Source organism: Myxocyprinus asiaticus, chromosome 43 (genome assembly GCF_019703515.2).
Source record: "Myxocyprinus asiaticus isolate MX2 ecotype Aquarium Trade chromosome 43, UBuf_Myxa_2, whole genome shotgun sequence".
Taxonomy (NCBI): domain Eukaryota; kingdom Metazoa; phylum Chordata; class Actinopteri; order Cypriniformes; family Catostomidae; genus Myxocyprinus; species Myxocyprinus asiaticus.
Genome location: NC_059386.1, coordinates 27,786,846 through 27,804,864, shown reverse-complemented (window position 1 = coordinate 27,804,864; position 18,019 = coordinate 27,786,846). Strand labels below are relative to the sequence as shown.

At 37.2% G+C, this 18,019-nt stretch overlaps 1 protein-coding gene across 1 annotated transcript in view; it reads left to right on the top strand.

Moving 5' to 3' along the window:
• Positions 1–6,329: 6,329 nt before the first annotated feature.
• The window catches only part of LOC127433687 (ubiquitin-like protein 3), a 49,159-nt gene continuing 37,469 nt past the window's right edge, over positions 6,330–18,019 (top strand). The window contains exon 1 of the mRNA XM_051685780.1: positions 6,330–6,935. Coding sequence (XP_051541740.1) covers positions 6,822–6,935 — 114 coding nt within the window. The 5' untranslated portion in view covers positions 6,330–6,821. The remainder of the gene's footprint in view (positions 6,936–18,019) is intronic.

The following is an 18,019-nucleotide window of genomic DNA, read 5'->3' as shown; positions in this document are numbered from 1 at the left end:
GTTGACTTTAAGAAAAGCATTGTGCAATATTCTAAGGCATGTGTGCCTTAGTTACTAAAGGATCAGTAAGATAATGATTGATATTTAGACCCTTGAGAGAACTCTCATTATGCTAACTGAGGTCTTGTTATTTTTGTAGCTTCCTGTCATTGTCAACAATGTCAAAGTAACACAAAATGATCTTAGGCATGCCAAGGTGTTCTGTTACAGCCACACCAACCCCTACAAGCTGATGTGGGATTTTTTTCCACAATGAGGCAGGTTTGAGAGGAATTAGAGAGGGCTGCCCACAATGAGGAAAAGCCACATGGAGTGATATCTGTTTTGAAGTACATCCAGTACTGTGGTCACCTGAACCATACTATTGTGTTATGTCACATACTATTTAGTCAAGCTTCAGTTGTGGAATATTTGTGGCCAAAGGTGAATGAACACTATGAAGATCTAAATCCAAGTACACCAGATCTTGCCAGTTGTTTTCATGTGGGAACAAGAATAGCAGTGTGGATTATTCAGTGGCCCCAAAATACTTTGGATACTCACTCTTAAAAACATATGCATTTCATTGCATAGATAACAAAACATTAAACCAAGTGGCATCTGCAGACAAATGATGGTCAGACCTTTCCACAGAACAATTTTTATTTTTACGGTCATTAATAGTGGCTATATGATGTCAGTTCCCCTTAAGTTCACACAGGTGTCAAAAAAGAGTAACAACAGGTTTACTTCATCACATTAACTATGGACATGTTCCACTAACATTTGACATCCAGCAAAGTAAAGTGTCCAAAAAAGGATAGTGTATGTTTCATCTTATTTTTAAGTGTGGCTTAAGTGTCCAAATACTTTTTGAGGACACTGCATATATATTTAATAGAGATAATGAGAAGCAGACCATATTCCTTTTAGACTCCAGTCTCAACTTTGAAAAGAAACAGAATTTTGGTAAACAGCCACTTAAAATGTAAAGATATATGGCTTATTATATCAGAACCAGTTTCACCATGTTTGCCCCATTTGTGCTGGCAAGACTCCATCAAATATTCAAAGTTCAAGCTATTGAAGATTTCATGGGAAAATGGAAATAAGACTCTAGTGTATGGCTGCATTTTAAGCAGATGAAACATACACTGTGTGTCTCCACCCGTTATAGTAGAGTGTATTTAGGTAATTGTTGTTGAGGTAATACTGTCATTATAACCACACCTGACCTAGTATGCACTAATCTTGTGTCTGGCTGGACTTTAGACAGGCTTTACTGTAACAGTCATGTTATAAACCCTAAAATGAAAACAGTCATGTTCAAAACTGTGATGTCACTAGAATTCATTGAGCAAAGCAGAAAAACTCCCTTGTCTCACCGGCTCATTTAATAGGTGGTGGTATATTGTCGTCAAGTAATCTGAACTGAAACATCATCAAAGGTCTTAGGTAACCCCAAATTTTGTGCTTAAGACTTTAAATACTTTAGAAACATATTAAAGTACTAGTTCACCCCAAAATGAAAATTCAGTCATCATTTAATTTAGGAGAATCTCCATGCTGCTCTTTTCCATACAATGAAAGGCAATGGAGACGGACCTGTGGAGCTACAAAAATGACAAACAAGCACCGTAAAGGTATCACAAAACTAGTCTATATGACTTGTGTGCTGTATTCCAAGGCTTCCCAAGCCATACAATGGCTTTGCGTGAGAAATACACCAAAAGGTGTTATTCATTGATAATATTTTTTAACCTCCACTGTAGCTCTCAAATCTCATTTACACTTCCATACATTCAAACCCGGCATGACGCAATGAAATTTTGCTTAACTTCTCTTTATGTGTTCCACAGAAAAGCAAAACATAAGGATCTGAAGTGACCTGAATGTGAGCAAATAATGGAAAAATGTCATTTTTGGATGAGCTATTACCTTAAGGAGCATTATGAATGGCCAGTTTCAAAGCTGCGACTTAAACAGTGAAAAATGTCTAGGGAGTACCCCAGAAAGCTTTGCTCCGAGTTGGAAAGAAAGACAAAGATTTGGGCAATAGTCATACACAGTAAGGGTTGTGGTACAGTAAAGAATCCTGTGCTTCAACAGACCTTTTAGACACACAGTGAAACACACAGCCCAAACTGGGACAGTCAAGAGGTTCATGAAAATGTTCAAACACGTGATATCGGCAGCGTAAACTGGTTTATGTTTAGACATATGTAGTGTAATGGGCGATTAACCACAGTAATACTGCTCATGCATACACATTCACCTCTCTACATACATAAATTAGATCTAAATGAGTTCTTTTCATTTCATGGACTGTTTACATAATTATCAATGTGTTTTCACCACCATAAACATTGAGTCAAAGATCAATGTTCAAGGCAGTTTAAAAGCCAACTTTTAAAATGTTAACAATTAACCAGAAACACGAGTGCAAATACAATGTTTTGGAAACTTTCCTGTCCGGTAGTGACATAATTTTATTTTTTATATTTAATCATTATGTCTTCCCACAGAAAAACACAAACAAATTAGATCTCATGAATTTCTCAGTTGTTTCACCTAGATGGCAATGAGATTACATGGAGACCAAATTAAGACACCCACAGAAAAGAAACCCTAGAGATCTCAGCAAGGTCTTAAACTGTGCTCAGATACGGAAAGATCCCAAAGTCTGCAATTTAAATTCAAAACTTAAACATTTAGCATAAAATGCTTCCAAGGCCAAATTATCTGAGCTACTTATCCAAATTTACGCACCATACTCTTTTAATTTCTGCATATAAGCAATTTTCAAAGATGATACTTAAATGAATCATTACTGAGCACTCCATTAAGTCTCATGAGCTTTAAACCTCTGAGCAATGATTTTTCCCTCTATGTTAGAGTATGTCTCTATCTCAGATGACATTCTCTGTTTACGAATTCTCATGATACTGTGTTGGACTGACCATAACAAAGAGTGCTACTCCAGCAACTTGACACTTTCTAAAGGCCATGACAGAATGTAGTGACTTGCTAAAATACAACACAACAAACACCAGAAGGACCAAGTGGCCTGCCAATAATTAGTTGAGAGTCCGTTTTCTCTATTAAGAAGAATGCATGTAAATCTAACAGTAGTTTGCACTGTGTCTCTTTACTGAATCACCAAGCTAGAGGAAAGTAATTGTTTATCAAAGCCAGTCATATGTACTGTAAACCGTCCCTGCCTAGTCCTACAGCACTAAGCTGCCACTCTGTGGGTCTGTGCTTATTCTGGAAGTAATCCTACTTTAGCTCTACCTAAACGCCCTTCTGTCTGCCAGACAACAGAGACTTCTCCTATGTCATTCAATCCCAGGACCTTGTTACATATAATCCACAGTAATTGATTTCTCTGTACATGTATTTGTGTGTGTGTCAAGCCTTCTCTACCCAGCTTTCTTGAATCCTTGTCCGAATCCACTTAATGGCTTCTATGTAAACACACTATTATGTTGATTAAAGGTCACAATCAAACAAAGGAAGTAGTTACATGTTTGTCTGAATGTCAACACAATCACCAATGGATAAAGATCTCCGTCGACGCAACAACCCCTTTATGGCATGCACACACGCACACACACACACACACACACACACACACACACACACACACATACTTTTTAACTTCCTCTCATAGACACAATGGTTTTCAAACTAAAATAGTAGCATTTAATCTATTGTAAACCTAACCCTCATAGAAACCTGTTGATATTAATACATTTGAAGCGAAACTGTATTATTTTACATTTTGTCTCATTTATGACCATTTTTATAGTATGGACCACTTCAAAAGTCGGATTTTGATATTATATTAATGTTTCACTATATTTGCGAGGCATTTTTTTTAAAGCACACACCTACACACACACCTGACCCTTTGTTTCAATCCCTAAGCATTCTTATTTATTCACCAGCTGAGTGGTTGCTGTTAATTGTGGCTATATTTTGTTTAGAGAGCAAAGACTGAAATGGTGCACAGGAGAACAAAAGCGTTTTTTTGGAGGCAGCACAGAAGAATCAGTGACAGATTAGGAGTTAATCCTCTTGAGGTTCTGTGGGCCTGACATCCCATGTCAGAATAAATTCCTCTCAACACCACACAAAACAAAGGAGGTAGAGTCAACAATACAGATACAGACCTCATGCTTTCAAGACAGGGCCACACACAGGGAGACAAAGATACATAGAAACACACAGAGCTCAAGTCGCTTGTCCTCTCTCTGAGACATTTTATCCATAAAATAGCTGTAAGCACATGTAAAATTGCACCCGTTGAATTACATTATAGGACGCTGTAACAGGCTGTGTCAAGCCCTGTTTACACATGCAACCAGGTAAATTACAGGAAAATCGTTAGGTTGCCTTTACTGGTAAATTTACCAAATGTGCTGTTCACACATAACATCAATAAGGAAATGTAAAGGTAATATTACAACTTTGTATTAAGGAAAATTGCCAGAGCAAAATTTACCAGTATTTTCAAAAGGGTCGTGTTCACAAATGACCTCTAAACTGGAAATTGTAGGTAATTTTCTGGAAAAGCCTGTATGTGTGAATGTGACTAATGATGTGACACTCATTTTTTTTTTTTTTGTCCAGGGTACTTTAGTATTTACAAATTCATAGAAAATGCAATTCACACAAAACAATTACTTGAATAAACCCCTTATGTAATGAACATGTTTTTAATTTTTGATTTCAAAGTCTCATTAAAAGTGGAAATTCTCAGAAAAAATATTATATTGGATGAGTAGTGCAGAACAATATTTTATTAATGTTTATTTAAAAAATAAGCAGTGAAATAATTGTTTTAAAATACGATTAATAAAACTTTTGTCCTCCAAGTCATGTGGTGTATTCAACATGTAGGTTGCTGTTTTGTTATTTGTTGACAAAAAAAAAAAAAAAAAAAAATATTTAAATAGAGTGGACCGCTTTAGACCCTCAAAACGAAGTGTGAAATTTGTGAAATTTTTTTTGAAAAAAAAAATAAAAAATGCGATATTGTGATATTTTTATGAAAAGGCACATTTTGTTCGGGTCATGTGGTAACCCTGAGAAAACGTCTTTACATCCATGACTTAAAAATCAATGTAATTCAAGATGCAAGGGAAGTATTACCTTTTAATTCATAACTACACCACATGACATTTTTAAAGTCATTAATTATTTTATTTTTTGTAGAAAATGCTATAAATATATTTTTTTAAAATTATGAAACCAAATTTGACACAAAGATGGCATTTCTACGAACATGTATGTTTTAAACAATTTTTTAAAGATTACTCATTTTTATCATCTCGAACAACCTTATTTGTCAATGACCCAGAGACAGATGTGTCCACTGATGACACCTATTTGCCATTTTTGTCAACAGCAAAATAAACCTAAAAGAAAATAAAACATCACTTATGAAAATGTATCGTGGTTTTCTTTAGTAACACTTCTGTAGTAACTAGTATTTTGACAGAAATCTTAACATTATTTATAACATACCATAGTTTGTGTTACAGATGAGGACCAATAAGGAGACAGCCATCCATAATGTTGATTACCACAAAAAATTATTTTGCCTCGTCCCTCCTTTTCTTTAAAAAAAAACAGTGAGGCACATACAATGGAAGGAAATGGGGCCAATTTTTGGAGGGTTTAAAGGCAGAGATTTAAGGACAAGATTAAAACTTAAATTAATTATTCTGTTAAAACTTGTGTATTATTTGAGTTGTAAAGTTGTTTAAAGCATCATTTTACAGTCATTTTAGGGTTTTAGGGTTTGTTGACTACATCATCATGGCAACGAAGTTGTAAATTGACTATAACTTTACACAGAAAAGGTTAGTATCACACCAAAATCATATTAACGTGCATATTGTTTATGTCTTATGTTTATACTTTTTAAATAGTGAGTATTTTTAACGTTTACAGATTGGCTCCATTCATTTCCATTGTAAGTGTCACCCAGATTATTTATTTATTTATTTATTTTTAAAGAAAAGGAGGGGCAATTCAAAATAATTTTTTGTGGTAATAAATATTATGCCACAAATACTGTCGATTGAGCTTAACTTTATTGAACCCGGAATATTCCTTTAATAACAAAAACACATGAGCACATAACACACATTAAGCTGCTGATAACATTTCGCAGGATTTTGAAATTATTCTATAAACAGTCGTAAAGAGATCAGGAATAAATCATTATGGATAGAAGTGCCCAAATCCGTCCCACTAAATCTGCTCGGGGGGCGTATTCATCCGCGCGCACATACCGACTGACAGCGCGTCGTTTTATCTGCCTCACCAGCTTCGGTTTCCCCCGTTCAGCCTTTAGTTTCTCTCCCAGTCAACTGCCGCCATGTTTTTCTGAGGCAGGATGACAGCAGAGAGAGCGCAGACGAAGACGGATATAGTCTAAAAACCCTCGAATCTACTTCTTTATTCGACCGGCAGACGGTCAGTTTTTTATCGCGGACATATATATATACGATATATACGCAAGTACGTGCGTGTTTTTTTAAAAAAAACAAAAAACAAAAAACAAAAAAAAAAAAACTGTGAACGCTGTATTGTAGTGTTATTTTCCTTTCCTATGGCGTAGGCACATTTTCTAAATATATCTTTTTATTTCAGGATGGGAGGGGATCCTCCCACATAAATATAAAATCCTGAAAACATTCGTTTTTTTAAAGTTTATACCATGAAATAGCCAGAAGTCAGAAGCGTATTTCAAGAAGAATCTATTCCTGCCTGCGCTTAACTACCTTTTACCAGCAACCTACAGGAATAACCAGACGAGTGCTCTTTGCATGGTCAACTGCTTTACCACAAGTTTTCTGCTGTCAAAACTTTGTTTATTAAGCAAAAGTGAAGATCCGAAAGAGCACATTTCGAAGATGACTGGCAATATTCCAGCTGATATGGTAAGAATGTACTCATATGCTGCAAAAGGTTTACTTAGGCTACATTTCACAACATGTATTTTCTCTGGAAATAGAGCAGGTGTTGTAATTGACAGAGTGAGGTTTATAAAGGAGTTATAAAGAGATTGAGAGGCATCAAGCATAAGTTATGGTGCTTGTCAAAGATCAAGGAAGGTCCGCTGATCTCATTGTTGTATCTGCAAACAGATAAAACCAACAAAGGTGTACATTTTTTTCTGGTCAGTGTTATAAAATGCATCTAGGTGTACTGATATGCTGGCTAACACTCCTTTGCTCAAGCAATAACCCCATAGAAATTCCGTCTCTATCAGGAAGGGCATTAGTGTAAAGATATATTATCTGATGGCTTTACGTGTTGTACTGGCTGATATTGAGGAAGTGTGATCAGTGAGATTTAACACAGTGTACTGTATGCACAACTGAAACAATCTTCAAGCGGTGAATCAAAACGAATCTGCCCACCAACCATGATTAAACCGTATGATCAAACCAAAAAACCTTCATGTGTCAAGGGGATGATGTCATAGTTTCTATTTAATCCTTATTGCATGCTTGTAGAATAACATTTCAAGCTGTGCACTATGATGTAAGGCTATAATACATTGAGATTTTCACAGTGGTAGTACTTATACTATCTAGAAGTTTGGTGATTTGAATCTCAGTTTTAGGAAATGGGCAGATCAGCTACTGTCTTCTAAGGACAGGCAAATCTGAAACTAATATAAAAACAAATGGAAACACATTCTATTGGCATTGAACTGTAACACTATGTCCCAGTCATGTTAGATGAGCATGCTTTGGATATGCCAAACAGCTGAGCTGGCTGTCAAACTAAAGAGATCCTGACAATCTGACATCGCAGAGACTCACTTTAGTTTGATGTAATGTACGCCAGGGGCTGACATGCTATGATTGGCCTCTAAAGTGCACGTTCTGTTGCCTTTGAGTTATTCCCATTGCTTTTGAGTGTGGTACTGAAATACTGAAATGTAAATCTGGCCCACAGAAAGGCGTCGTTGGATACTGTAGACATTAAAAGACAAAGGCATGTATTGTTGACCTGTTTTCAGGGCAGACACTTGATCTGACTCTGTTGATGGGGCTTTTTTTCTCACACAGTTCCCTATGCAAACAAGGACCAAAGCAAAGGCAAGAACATTCTGTTATGTTATCCTGGTGTCAGGTATTAATTATCTAAGCTAGCATTTGTGGCATAATGTTGATTACAACAAAAATAATTTCAACTCATCCCTCTTCTTAAAAAAAAAAGCAAAAATCTGGGTTACAGTGAGGCACTTACAATGGAAGTGAATGGGGACAATTTTTGGAGGGTTTAATCTTTATAATGTGAATCTAATAATTTTTATAGAAGCCCTTTTTCTACTATTAAAATTTGTGTATTATTTGAGATGTAAAGTTGTTTAATAATTTTTGCGATCGTTATAGGGTTTATGGGTTTACGGCGTTATGCTGTCATGGTAACAAAGTTGTAAAATTGGCTATAATTTTACACAGAAAAGGTTAGTAAGTGATTTTATCACACTAAAATCATGTTAACACACATATTGTTTATGTCTTGTGGCTATACTTTTGAAACAGTGAGTATATCAGTGTTTACGGATTGACCCCATTCATTTCCATTGTAAGTGCCTCATTGTAACCAAGCAAATATTTGCTTTTTTTTTTTTTTTTTAAAGGAGGGACAAGTCTAAATACATTTTTGCCATTATGTCACAAATGCTGTCAATTGAGCTTAAAGTTGGCATGAAACAGAAGTTGCGACCGACTTCCGTTTTGTGACGTATTTCCGATTGAAACAAGAAAAAAATGTTGGTCACTGCAGCAATTAAGGGGTGAAATGTCTCGAACACAACCACAAATTAGCCATTATTCCTCCTCATTCAAATGTAAATTCAAGCCAGCTGACCCGTAACCAAGGAAGTTTGGGTTAAGGAACGATAGTTTTGAAGGAAAAAAGACTAAAATACACCTTGCCATCTTCACCAACATGTGATTGACGCTTTGTTGGGGGCAGGGTTGCCAAACAATGGGAGTGTTTGTGTGTGTATGAGTGTGTGTGTGCATACTCATTTTGTGGGTGGGCATTTTGGTGAATGGGCTTTTTTTTGGAGAGCGCTCACTGTTTTAAGAAACAAGCGATGTTGTGGAAGCCTTTTGCCCATAGGTGCTACATCATATAATCTCTTTTAAAAGAGCTCGCTTTGATCATTTGTGAGATGGAGCCAGAAGTGTGAAGATGATTGCAATACTTTTTGACAGGACTGTGTCAGTTTGTGTGGTATCAGGCAGTCTGTCATTGTGTCCCTCATGTGTAGGGGTAAATAGGGAATTCATCACGACAAACGTCAACTCACGAAGGATCCCCACACATGAGGAGAGACCTTCCCTATGGCTATTTTCTGTAATTGCTCAGCACTTTTAACATCTTAAATTGTGATGTAAAAGTATGTAGTTGTCTGTTAAAGGGGCGGTCACTCTGGGCTTTGGGCATGCAAATTCTTTTCGGACAACGCAACAGATGAGGATATGATGTCATGCAGGAGGGCTTCTGGTGTAATACATCACCAGTAATGAATAATATTATATTAAAAATGTTAAAATATATTGTCTACTCACTTTCCTGCAACAATAAAACATGCAGCTTATATGTATTCTTTGTATGGAGCCAAGAGGTCAGGGTATTCCAGCTATTTTAGCGATACAAAAATACTACATTATGCTGCTTTATATTACCGGCTGGCAATAAATGTCAATATATTACTATCATTAATTAAAATGTTCATAAACTCATTGGTTTTGAGTGCATATAGTTTTACCGTTTATTGCATTTTTCCATTGTCTTATCACACACTGTTGCACAGGCAGAATTAATCAAATCAGTCGCTGACATGGACAGTCCTGGGTGCTGTCTGACACGCCTCCACAAACTTTACACAACCAGCAGAGAGGAGAAAGCTGCTGTTAAAATGCTCCTTCAACTTTCTTTGCACCAAAACTGCATCTTGTTTCATCTTGACAAAATAATAAACACATTTTACTCTCCGTTCTCATCAGAGAGCATTCTCTCTTTGGTAGCGGTGCATAGTAAACAGACAAGCAGATCACGCATTCAGCATGGCTTATGAAACATCGCCTTTGGAAATAAATAAATAAAGGCATCATCTTAGGTTATGTAGGTACATATGAATGGAGGTTTACATGGAGACAAGAAACACTGCATTGTCATGATCTCGGTAAAGAAAGAAGCAGATTTTATTATCGTCTCTTCAATACAACAACACATGGCAACAAGTGAATGATTTACTTACTCTTTACTATAAATGCTGATGTTAGAAAATTATCCGACATTGGCACATAATTCTGCTGTACATCTTGTGGTTGTGTGATAGTTTATAAGCCCATATTACAAAATTCTGTTATTATAACCTTCTAGTTCTTTACACTACGGTCAATGCCAGCTGAATTTTTTCACATTCACTGGAAATGCAGCCCCTGCTTACTTCCGCATTGCAAAATAAGGTGAATACAAGCAATCTGTTTTACCACCTCAAAATGAAGCACGCAAAAGAATATTATGAAAGCCAAAAGATGAACTCCGCATTAATTCGGTAATTTATTTATTTTGAAGTGATATTTATATTATAATTGTTTTCTTCAATAAGTGTTTATTTTCATTGTAATTTTTTTTAACTTATGTTTTATTTTCTTTGTCGCATTGCTTTGAGAAGATCTTAAGTTTCTTGAGCAAAGTTTATAATAATAGGCTAATAATAATACTTATAAACAACATTTTAAATTGAAATGTGCCATACTGTTATATTTAGCATTTTGTTAAGGTTGATTTTTGAAAACAAGTTGATTTTTAATTATTTATTAGTGTTTGTCTTGTTCCAAATAAAAAGTTAGTTTTAATTTGTAAAGAATTAAATTCACTGACTGGAGTTCCAAAAATAGGCATTACAATATGGTTATTTAATATATAAACCAATTTTTATTGATTTTCCAGAAAACTTGTACTATATCGTGATAGCTATTTATCATTATTGTGATATAAAATTATTCATATCGTGATATAAGATTCTGGTCATATCGCCCACCTCTAACATGAATGATAGCTCAAATTTTGTGGCATGCAATAACTGGCAGCCCATAAATCAAAAGTTGTATATGTTAGCATTAGTTAATGCACTATGACTGACATGAACTAACAATGAATAATTGTATTTTTATTAACTAACATCAACAAAGATTAAGAAATGTTGTAAACAATATATTGTTAATTGTATGTTCATAATACCTAATGCATTAACTAATGCTGACGAATGGAACCTTATTGTAATGTGTTACCGTAGAGACTTACTGTATGGGTGGGCTGTTTTGACTTTGGTCAGTAAGCAACCACCCAGAACACCTTAAAAACCACTTAGTAATGCCATAGCAACCACACTCAGAACACCTTAGCAACCGAATAGCAATGCTCTGTCAACCACCCACAGCACCCTAACATCATGGCGTTGAGTTTGTAATGTAAAAATCTAGTTTATTTTACAATAAAATTGTAAAAGAGTGATTATCATGTTTCAGAGAGGAGGGAAAGAAAGACAACACAGGTAATTAAAAGGCAAATCATTAAAGCAGTGTGCTTTCTGTTTGCAGAATAAATATGTATATGTAGGTTCAGGTCAAGCCAGCTAGCCTATGTCATCATGAGTTCTGCATAATTATATAACCAAGCTCAAATCAGCAGAGCTCATCGGGGAACAAGAAAACAGTGGGATGTGTGTACACAGATCAGTCCCTCTGAGGGTTTATTAGGTTATCCATAACATCTGTTATATGACAGAAAGATCCTCCTCCAACTATAAACAGCCTACCTGCTCTGAAAAGCCATTGCCTGAACTCTGAGAGGAAGTCAGCATCAGAGAATATGAGAGTGAGAGTGATTAAAACATAGAAAAAGATACATATAAGTAAGTAAATAGAAGTGTTTGCAAATAAGAATAAAATTAGTAATACAGAATAGCTTAAGGATAGTGCTATATATGTATATTTTCATATCTGTTTGTTTCTGTATTTAGAGGCCCAAAAAATATTAAGCCACTTAAAGGCATAGTTCACCCAAAAATGAAAATTCTCTCATCATCTACTCAACCTCTTGCCATCCCAGATACGTATGACTTTCTTTCTTCTGCAGAACACAAAGATTTTTAAAAGAAAATTTCAGCTCTGTAGGTCCATACAATGCAAGTGAATGGTATCCAAACTTTGAAGCTCCAAAAAGCACATAAAGGCATGATAAAAGTATCCATAAGACTACAGTGGTTTAATCAATGTCTTCTGAAGCGATCCAGTTGGTTTTGGCAGAGAACAGACCCAAATGTAACTTTTTTCACAGTACATCTTGTCATTGCAGTCTCTAGGCAGGATGATGATTTCAAGCTCGATTACATTTTGTAGTGCTTGATGCATGTGCAGAGCGCTAGATGGCGCTAGGAAATGTAATTGAGCTTGAAATCATTGAAATCATGACTAATTAGTGCAAATAACTCCAGGCGCATGCGCATTCTGCACGTTCAAAGACATTTTAATTAATTGTTTAAAATAAAGTATTTGACATAAAAGGATAACAGAGTAATTTTATAATGTTAGAAATAAATTACCTTTGTAAAGTTAAAAAGTGCCTTCATTTACTATTACTATTTTTTTGAATGGCCATGGAAAATGAAGCAATGTGATAAATTTACCTGGTCGCAAAAAGTAGTCCGTTAATTTACCTGATGAACGTTCACCTTTTGCTGACCGTTTATGCTTCGCAGAGCTAATGTGTGCTTTTAAATCACTTGCACCTTTATTAGCAACTGACACATAAGTGCTAGCTTTGTCATACATTCTGCTTCCCACGGACCTCGACCTGGTCGAAAGCATGGGAATTGTTTGTTCAAATCTTCTGTAAATTTGCACTTTTGTTTGGGCATTGTTTCCACTCAGCTGTCATTTGCTGCTACTGTCAAGCAACTGTTTGATGCCGAACACAACAGCGCTTCGCGCGTTCGCGGAGAGATTGACAGGCAAGAATTTGGCCAATAGTTGCTGCAAGCCTCTTATAATCGACCAATTGGTGTGCAAGAAGGCGGGACTTACAAAGAGGGGTTAAAGCAATGCAAATATGCGCACACACACAATGAAGTATTAGACCAGATGCACATCATAATGCAACTAAAGCCGAATCCCGGACATTTTCGCAAATGTAGAAATCCAGGCCGGATGCTTTTTTAAGGTCCGAAAAAGAGGACATGTCCGGGAAAAAGAGGACGTATGGTCACCCTAGTGTAAGGGGGAATTCCCCCCAATTTTCAGAAATGAATTTCAGGAACCTGAGTTTGTTATAATGCAACGTTTACTTTTGGCCCATGGCCCTCAATCAAGTTTGATTTTTGGCTCTTCATAGGAAAAAGTTTGGGCACCTCTGGTTTATATCATTTGGCTTCAATATCTCGGCGCACATCCATGTCTCACATGACAAGCATATTTAATGCTTATAAAGTGAGATGAATATCATGAGATTGCTGCATTGCCTGATGGAAATGTGTATGGACGTGGCTGGCATCAGAGTGTCAAAATAAAGGTGCATCTAAAAAAATATACATCGATGTTTATGCATTGCATTGATAATATTGCATCATTGGTTATTTTATTGCTGCATCGATCCAGAATGATTGATGGATTGTTTCACCCATATACATTTGACAAAAAAATAAAGTGGCGAGTATGATTTGTGTAAATAATAAGTTCTGATTGTGTTTATGGGTCAGTAAGAGTTAAATGCTAGAAAGAATGAGAGAAAAGGAAAGAGGAGGGGGGAGGAAGTAGCTCAGACTCACTCAATAAAGGATCCTTTCAGTAGAGTGAAGAACAATTTACAACAGTTCTGTGAGAGAGGTGCTCATACACACACACTTCATGGAAAGTTAGAGTGATTTGACGTCAGTTCATGTAAATAGTACTTAGTGTCCTATTATAAGACGTTTAAACTTCTTTGCGGTGTTATTACATATTCATTACTGGGCATGAGTCAACATATACCTGTATTTACATGTTTCCAGAGATGGGTCTGTTCAAAATGTGAGTTGGAGAGAGACTGACTGTAAAAAGACTGTAAACAGTGGCTCAGGCTTGACTTCTGGCATAATTGCAAAAGCATTCTCTTGTAGTTTAGGCTATGTCCACATTAATACCTGTGAATTTGAAAACTGTGTTTTCTTTTTCGAAGTTGCTCATCCACAATAAAACATCCGAAGACACTTAAATCCCCTTACTGTGCATGCGAAAAAAACGTAAGAAGCGTGGCCTTGTGTCATTTACATGTGTGGTCTGAAACGCAATTGTCCTTGTGTTCAGCCGCCAGACACCGATTCTGAGCAAATTTCCCATCACTTTTGAAGGAATGCAATGTGAAGGTTGTACAAAATAACATTTATCTTTAACAAACGCTTTTAAAGTTGATAGCATGCACAACAATGTAGAGGTCTGCAACCCGACCCGGGCCCGACGGGACCCGAGAACCCGACGGGTTTCGGGCCGGGTTTGGATCAGTTTTTCAAGTAGGACTTTGGGTTCGGGTCGGGTTTGTTAATTAATTAAAAATTAAAAAGGCCTACCGAACTTGTTTTGCGCACACGCTCTCACTCACAGACACGCACGGACGGACGAGTTACCTATGTAAACACATGCTGGACGAATGTCTTTGACTGTTGCACCGCGTCTCGCTGTTTCTTCAGCGTCTCGCAGGACCAGATTTTTTTAAACACCGTGTCAAGTTAGCATTGTCAAAAATGCTTGTCGAGACACCTGCTCTCTGTTTAATTCTTTGTGCTGTGTCTAGATTGTTTTTAGCACAGGTGTCACAAAGATTCAACGTTCTGAACAAGTTCAGGCTGCATAGAGGGGACTTTTACATTGTTTCATATTATTCCAGATTGTTCTGCACCAAGCAAAGTTTCAGCATGTAAACGGTAAGGCTATGCTTTTTCCCCCCTTCTGCTCTAGTGTACTGAGGGGCTGCCGTGCTTTGTTAAAACTGTATGTTTACTGTTTCAATATTGTTACGAATGTTGCCTATATGCTTACATTAAAAAATTGCCTATTGCAACAGTACTTGCTAGGAGAAGAAATTATAAAAATAGTAATCAATAAGTATAATCTGACGGTATCATTCGTGCCGGGTTCGTGCCACACGGTCTCGGGTATGAGTCGGGTTCGGATTTCATTTTAAGGCCTGTGCAGACCTCTACAACAATGCCGCTACAACATGGGCAGCCATCTTGATTGTTTTGGGTTGAAAGGATCACGTGTCCGTGCCCACCCCAATCTATCAACGGATCACCAGCTTTCTGACAGATAGGCAGCAGCTAGTGAGACTGGGGAAACTAGCACTGGTGTTCCTCAGGGATGCGTTCTCTCTCCACTGCTCCTCTCCCTGTACACAAATGACTGCACTGCAAAAGATCTCACTGTCAGGCTCCTGAAGTTTGCAGACAACACCATGGTCATCTGCGTCTTCCACATAAGGTGACGAGTCTGCATACAGACGGGAGGTTGATCAGATGGCTGACTGGTGCCACAATAACTAGAAGTGGGGGAAAAATCGTTTCAACGATGCATCGTGATTCATAATCAAACGATTCTGAATCAATGCTCAAAAGAATCAGAATCAATTCTGAGTTCAGTTTAAATCACAGCAGAGCAATGGCGCGCGCCAAAGACAGATGTAGAAACAAAGACACGAGTTAAGTGCATACACTAAAGTCAAGTGCACAAACACGACTGTTTGCAGACCAGCTGTATCAAACACATGACCATTTGTGCATGAATGAAACTACGATCCCGAAATTCTTTCACAAACCCACGCACATAGCAACGGGAGAGTTTATTCGTGATAAGACAACAAACAACATGAAAGATGAGCTTGCACCCATTATTGCACTGATTTGCACACAACGGCGGAAAACACAGAAGAAAATAATGACGAAGCAGCAGTTTGGGAGATGTTGGTGATGTTTTCATTTAATTCTTTTTTTTTTTTTCGATGCCTTTCTCTACTCTTGTGCTCTCCATTTCATTGGCTTTTGCTTTATTGCCGGTCACTCGCTTGTCAGGACAGTGCGCACACCTGATGATAAAGGTTTGAAATCCATCCTAGCTTTTGCGACAGGGTCGTGCGATCTTTTACTTGCAGAGCAAACAGATGGAACAGTGCATACGAGACACTTGATAAATTTCTGAAGCAACAACTGCGTTATTATACCGCTTTACTATCACCTGTGCAGGTGAGGAGAGGAGAAGCTGACAGCTGCACTCTCATAGAAGCAGATATGTCTCTCATCCTGGACCTGCAACTTCCAGTTGTGGTTAAAAATAAAAATGAATAGCATGGCATAGGTTAATTTTAAATAATAACTAAATACTATTAAATGATTTAAATGCTTAAACAAAAACAAAATAATAATAATAATAATATAATCAGTTGAAGTAATAGTATTCAGTGTGTTTTGATGGAGAACCAATATTTTTTTTCTTGTGCTTTTAAAAGATTTCTTTTAAGGTTCTAAAGAAAGGAACTGAAAAACTGAGATACTCTTTTAAACTAAAGAACCATTTATTTAATCTTGTGGCTGTTCCATGTTTTGTTCACAGCTCATTTTGAATGTAAAAGGCCAGTTTATGTAATGTGACTCATTCAGATTTTTTAAAACAGCTGTTAAATAAAAAGCTGAAAGGGAAAAAATAGAGAGTAAAAAATAAAATTTTGAAGAAACTGAAAAAAGAAAGAAATTGAAGGACAAGATGCATCGTGATGCATCGAGAATCGTTTCATAATCGAATCGTTACCCTTTGTATCGTAATCAAATCGAATCGTGAGGTCATTGAAGATTCACACCTCTAACAACAACCTTGAGATGAACACGCTCAAAACAGTGGAGATGATAGTGGACTTCAGGAGAAATCCACCTGCAGTCATTCAGGTTCCTGGGCTCTACCATCTCTCAGGACCTGAAGTGGGACACCCACATAGACTCCATTGTGAAGAAGGCTCAGCAGAGGTTGTACTTGCTTCGCCAGCTGAGGAAGTTCAACCTGCCACAGGAGCTGCTGTCACAGTTCTTCCCGGCCGTCATTGAGTCTGTCCTGTGTACATCTGTAACTGTCTGGTTTAATTCAGCCACCAAATCAGACAGAAGGAAGCTACAACGGACAGTCAGGACTGCTGAGAGGATTATTGGTGCCCCCCTGCCCACCCTCCAAGAACTGCACGTCTCCAGAGTGAGGAAATGTCCAGGTAGAATCACTCTGGACCCCACACACCCTGCCCACACCCTCTTTGAACTGTTGCCCTCTGACCGGCACTACAGAGCACTGAGCACCAGGACATCCAGGCACAACAACAGTTTTTACCCTCAGGCCATTTTCCTCATGAACAATTTAACTGCCTCAGGACTCCTCCATAGTGCAATAATGTAAATACATATCTCATGTACATATGTAAATTCACATATTTAATTAAATAACTGTACATACCCCTACCTTGCACATACATTACCACTTGCACATGTATACATATGCCATTCTGTTATATGTCCTATTATTTGTATGTCTATTTATACTCTTACCCTGTTTCATATTCTGTGTCTCACTGTAATGTTCTGTGTGCACTTGTTTCTCCTATCACCAAAAAAATTCCTTGTGTAAATGAGAACACTTGGCAATAAAGCTCATTCTGATTCTGACTATGTAACATGACAACAAATTGGTAATCTTTTTCGAATATCTCCGTTTTCCCTGTTCACACTACATCGCGAAGACATCGTTTTCAAAATTATTCACTTGGGAGAGTGTTTTCGCTGGGTATTTTGATTAAAAACAGCTGATTCTCGTGCATTCACCACGAGACACAAGTGCACAGCAGACACGCATGTGAGCATTTGAGAGCAGCCGGCTGTAATCAGACAGCGCATGGGTAGTGAATTTAGTCAGATTTTGGTAAT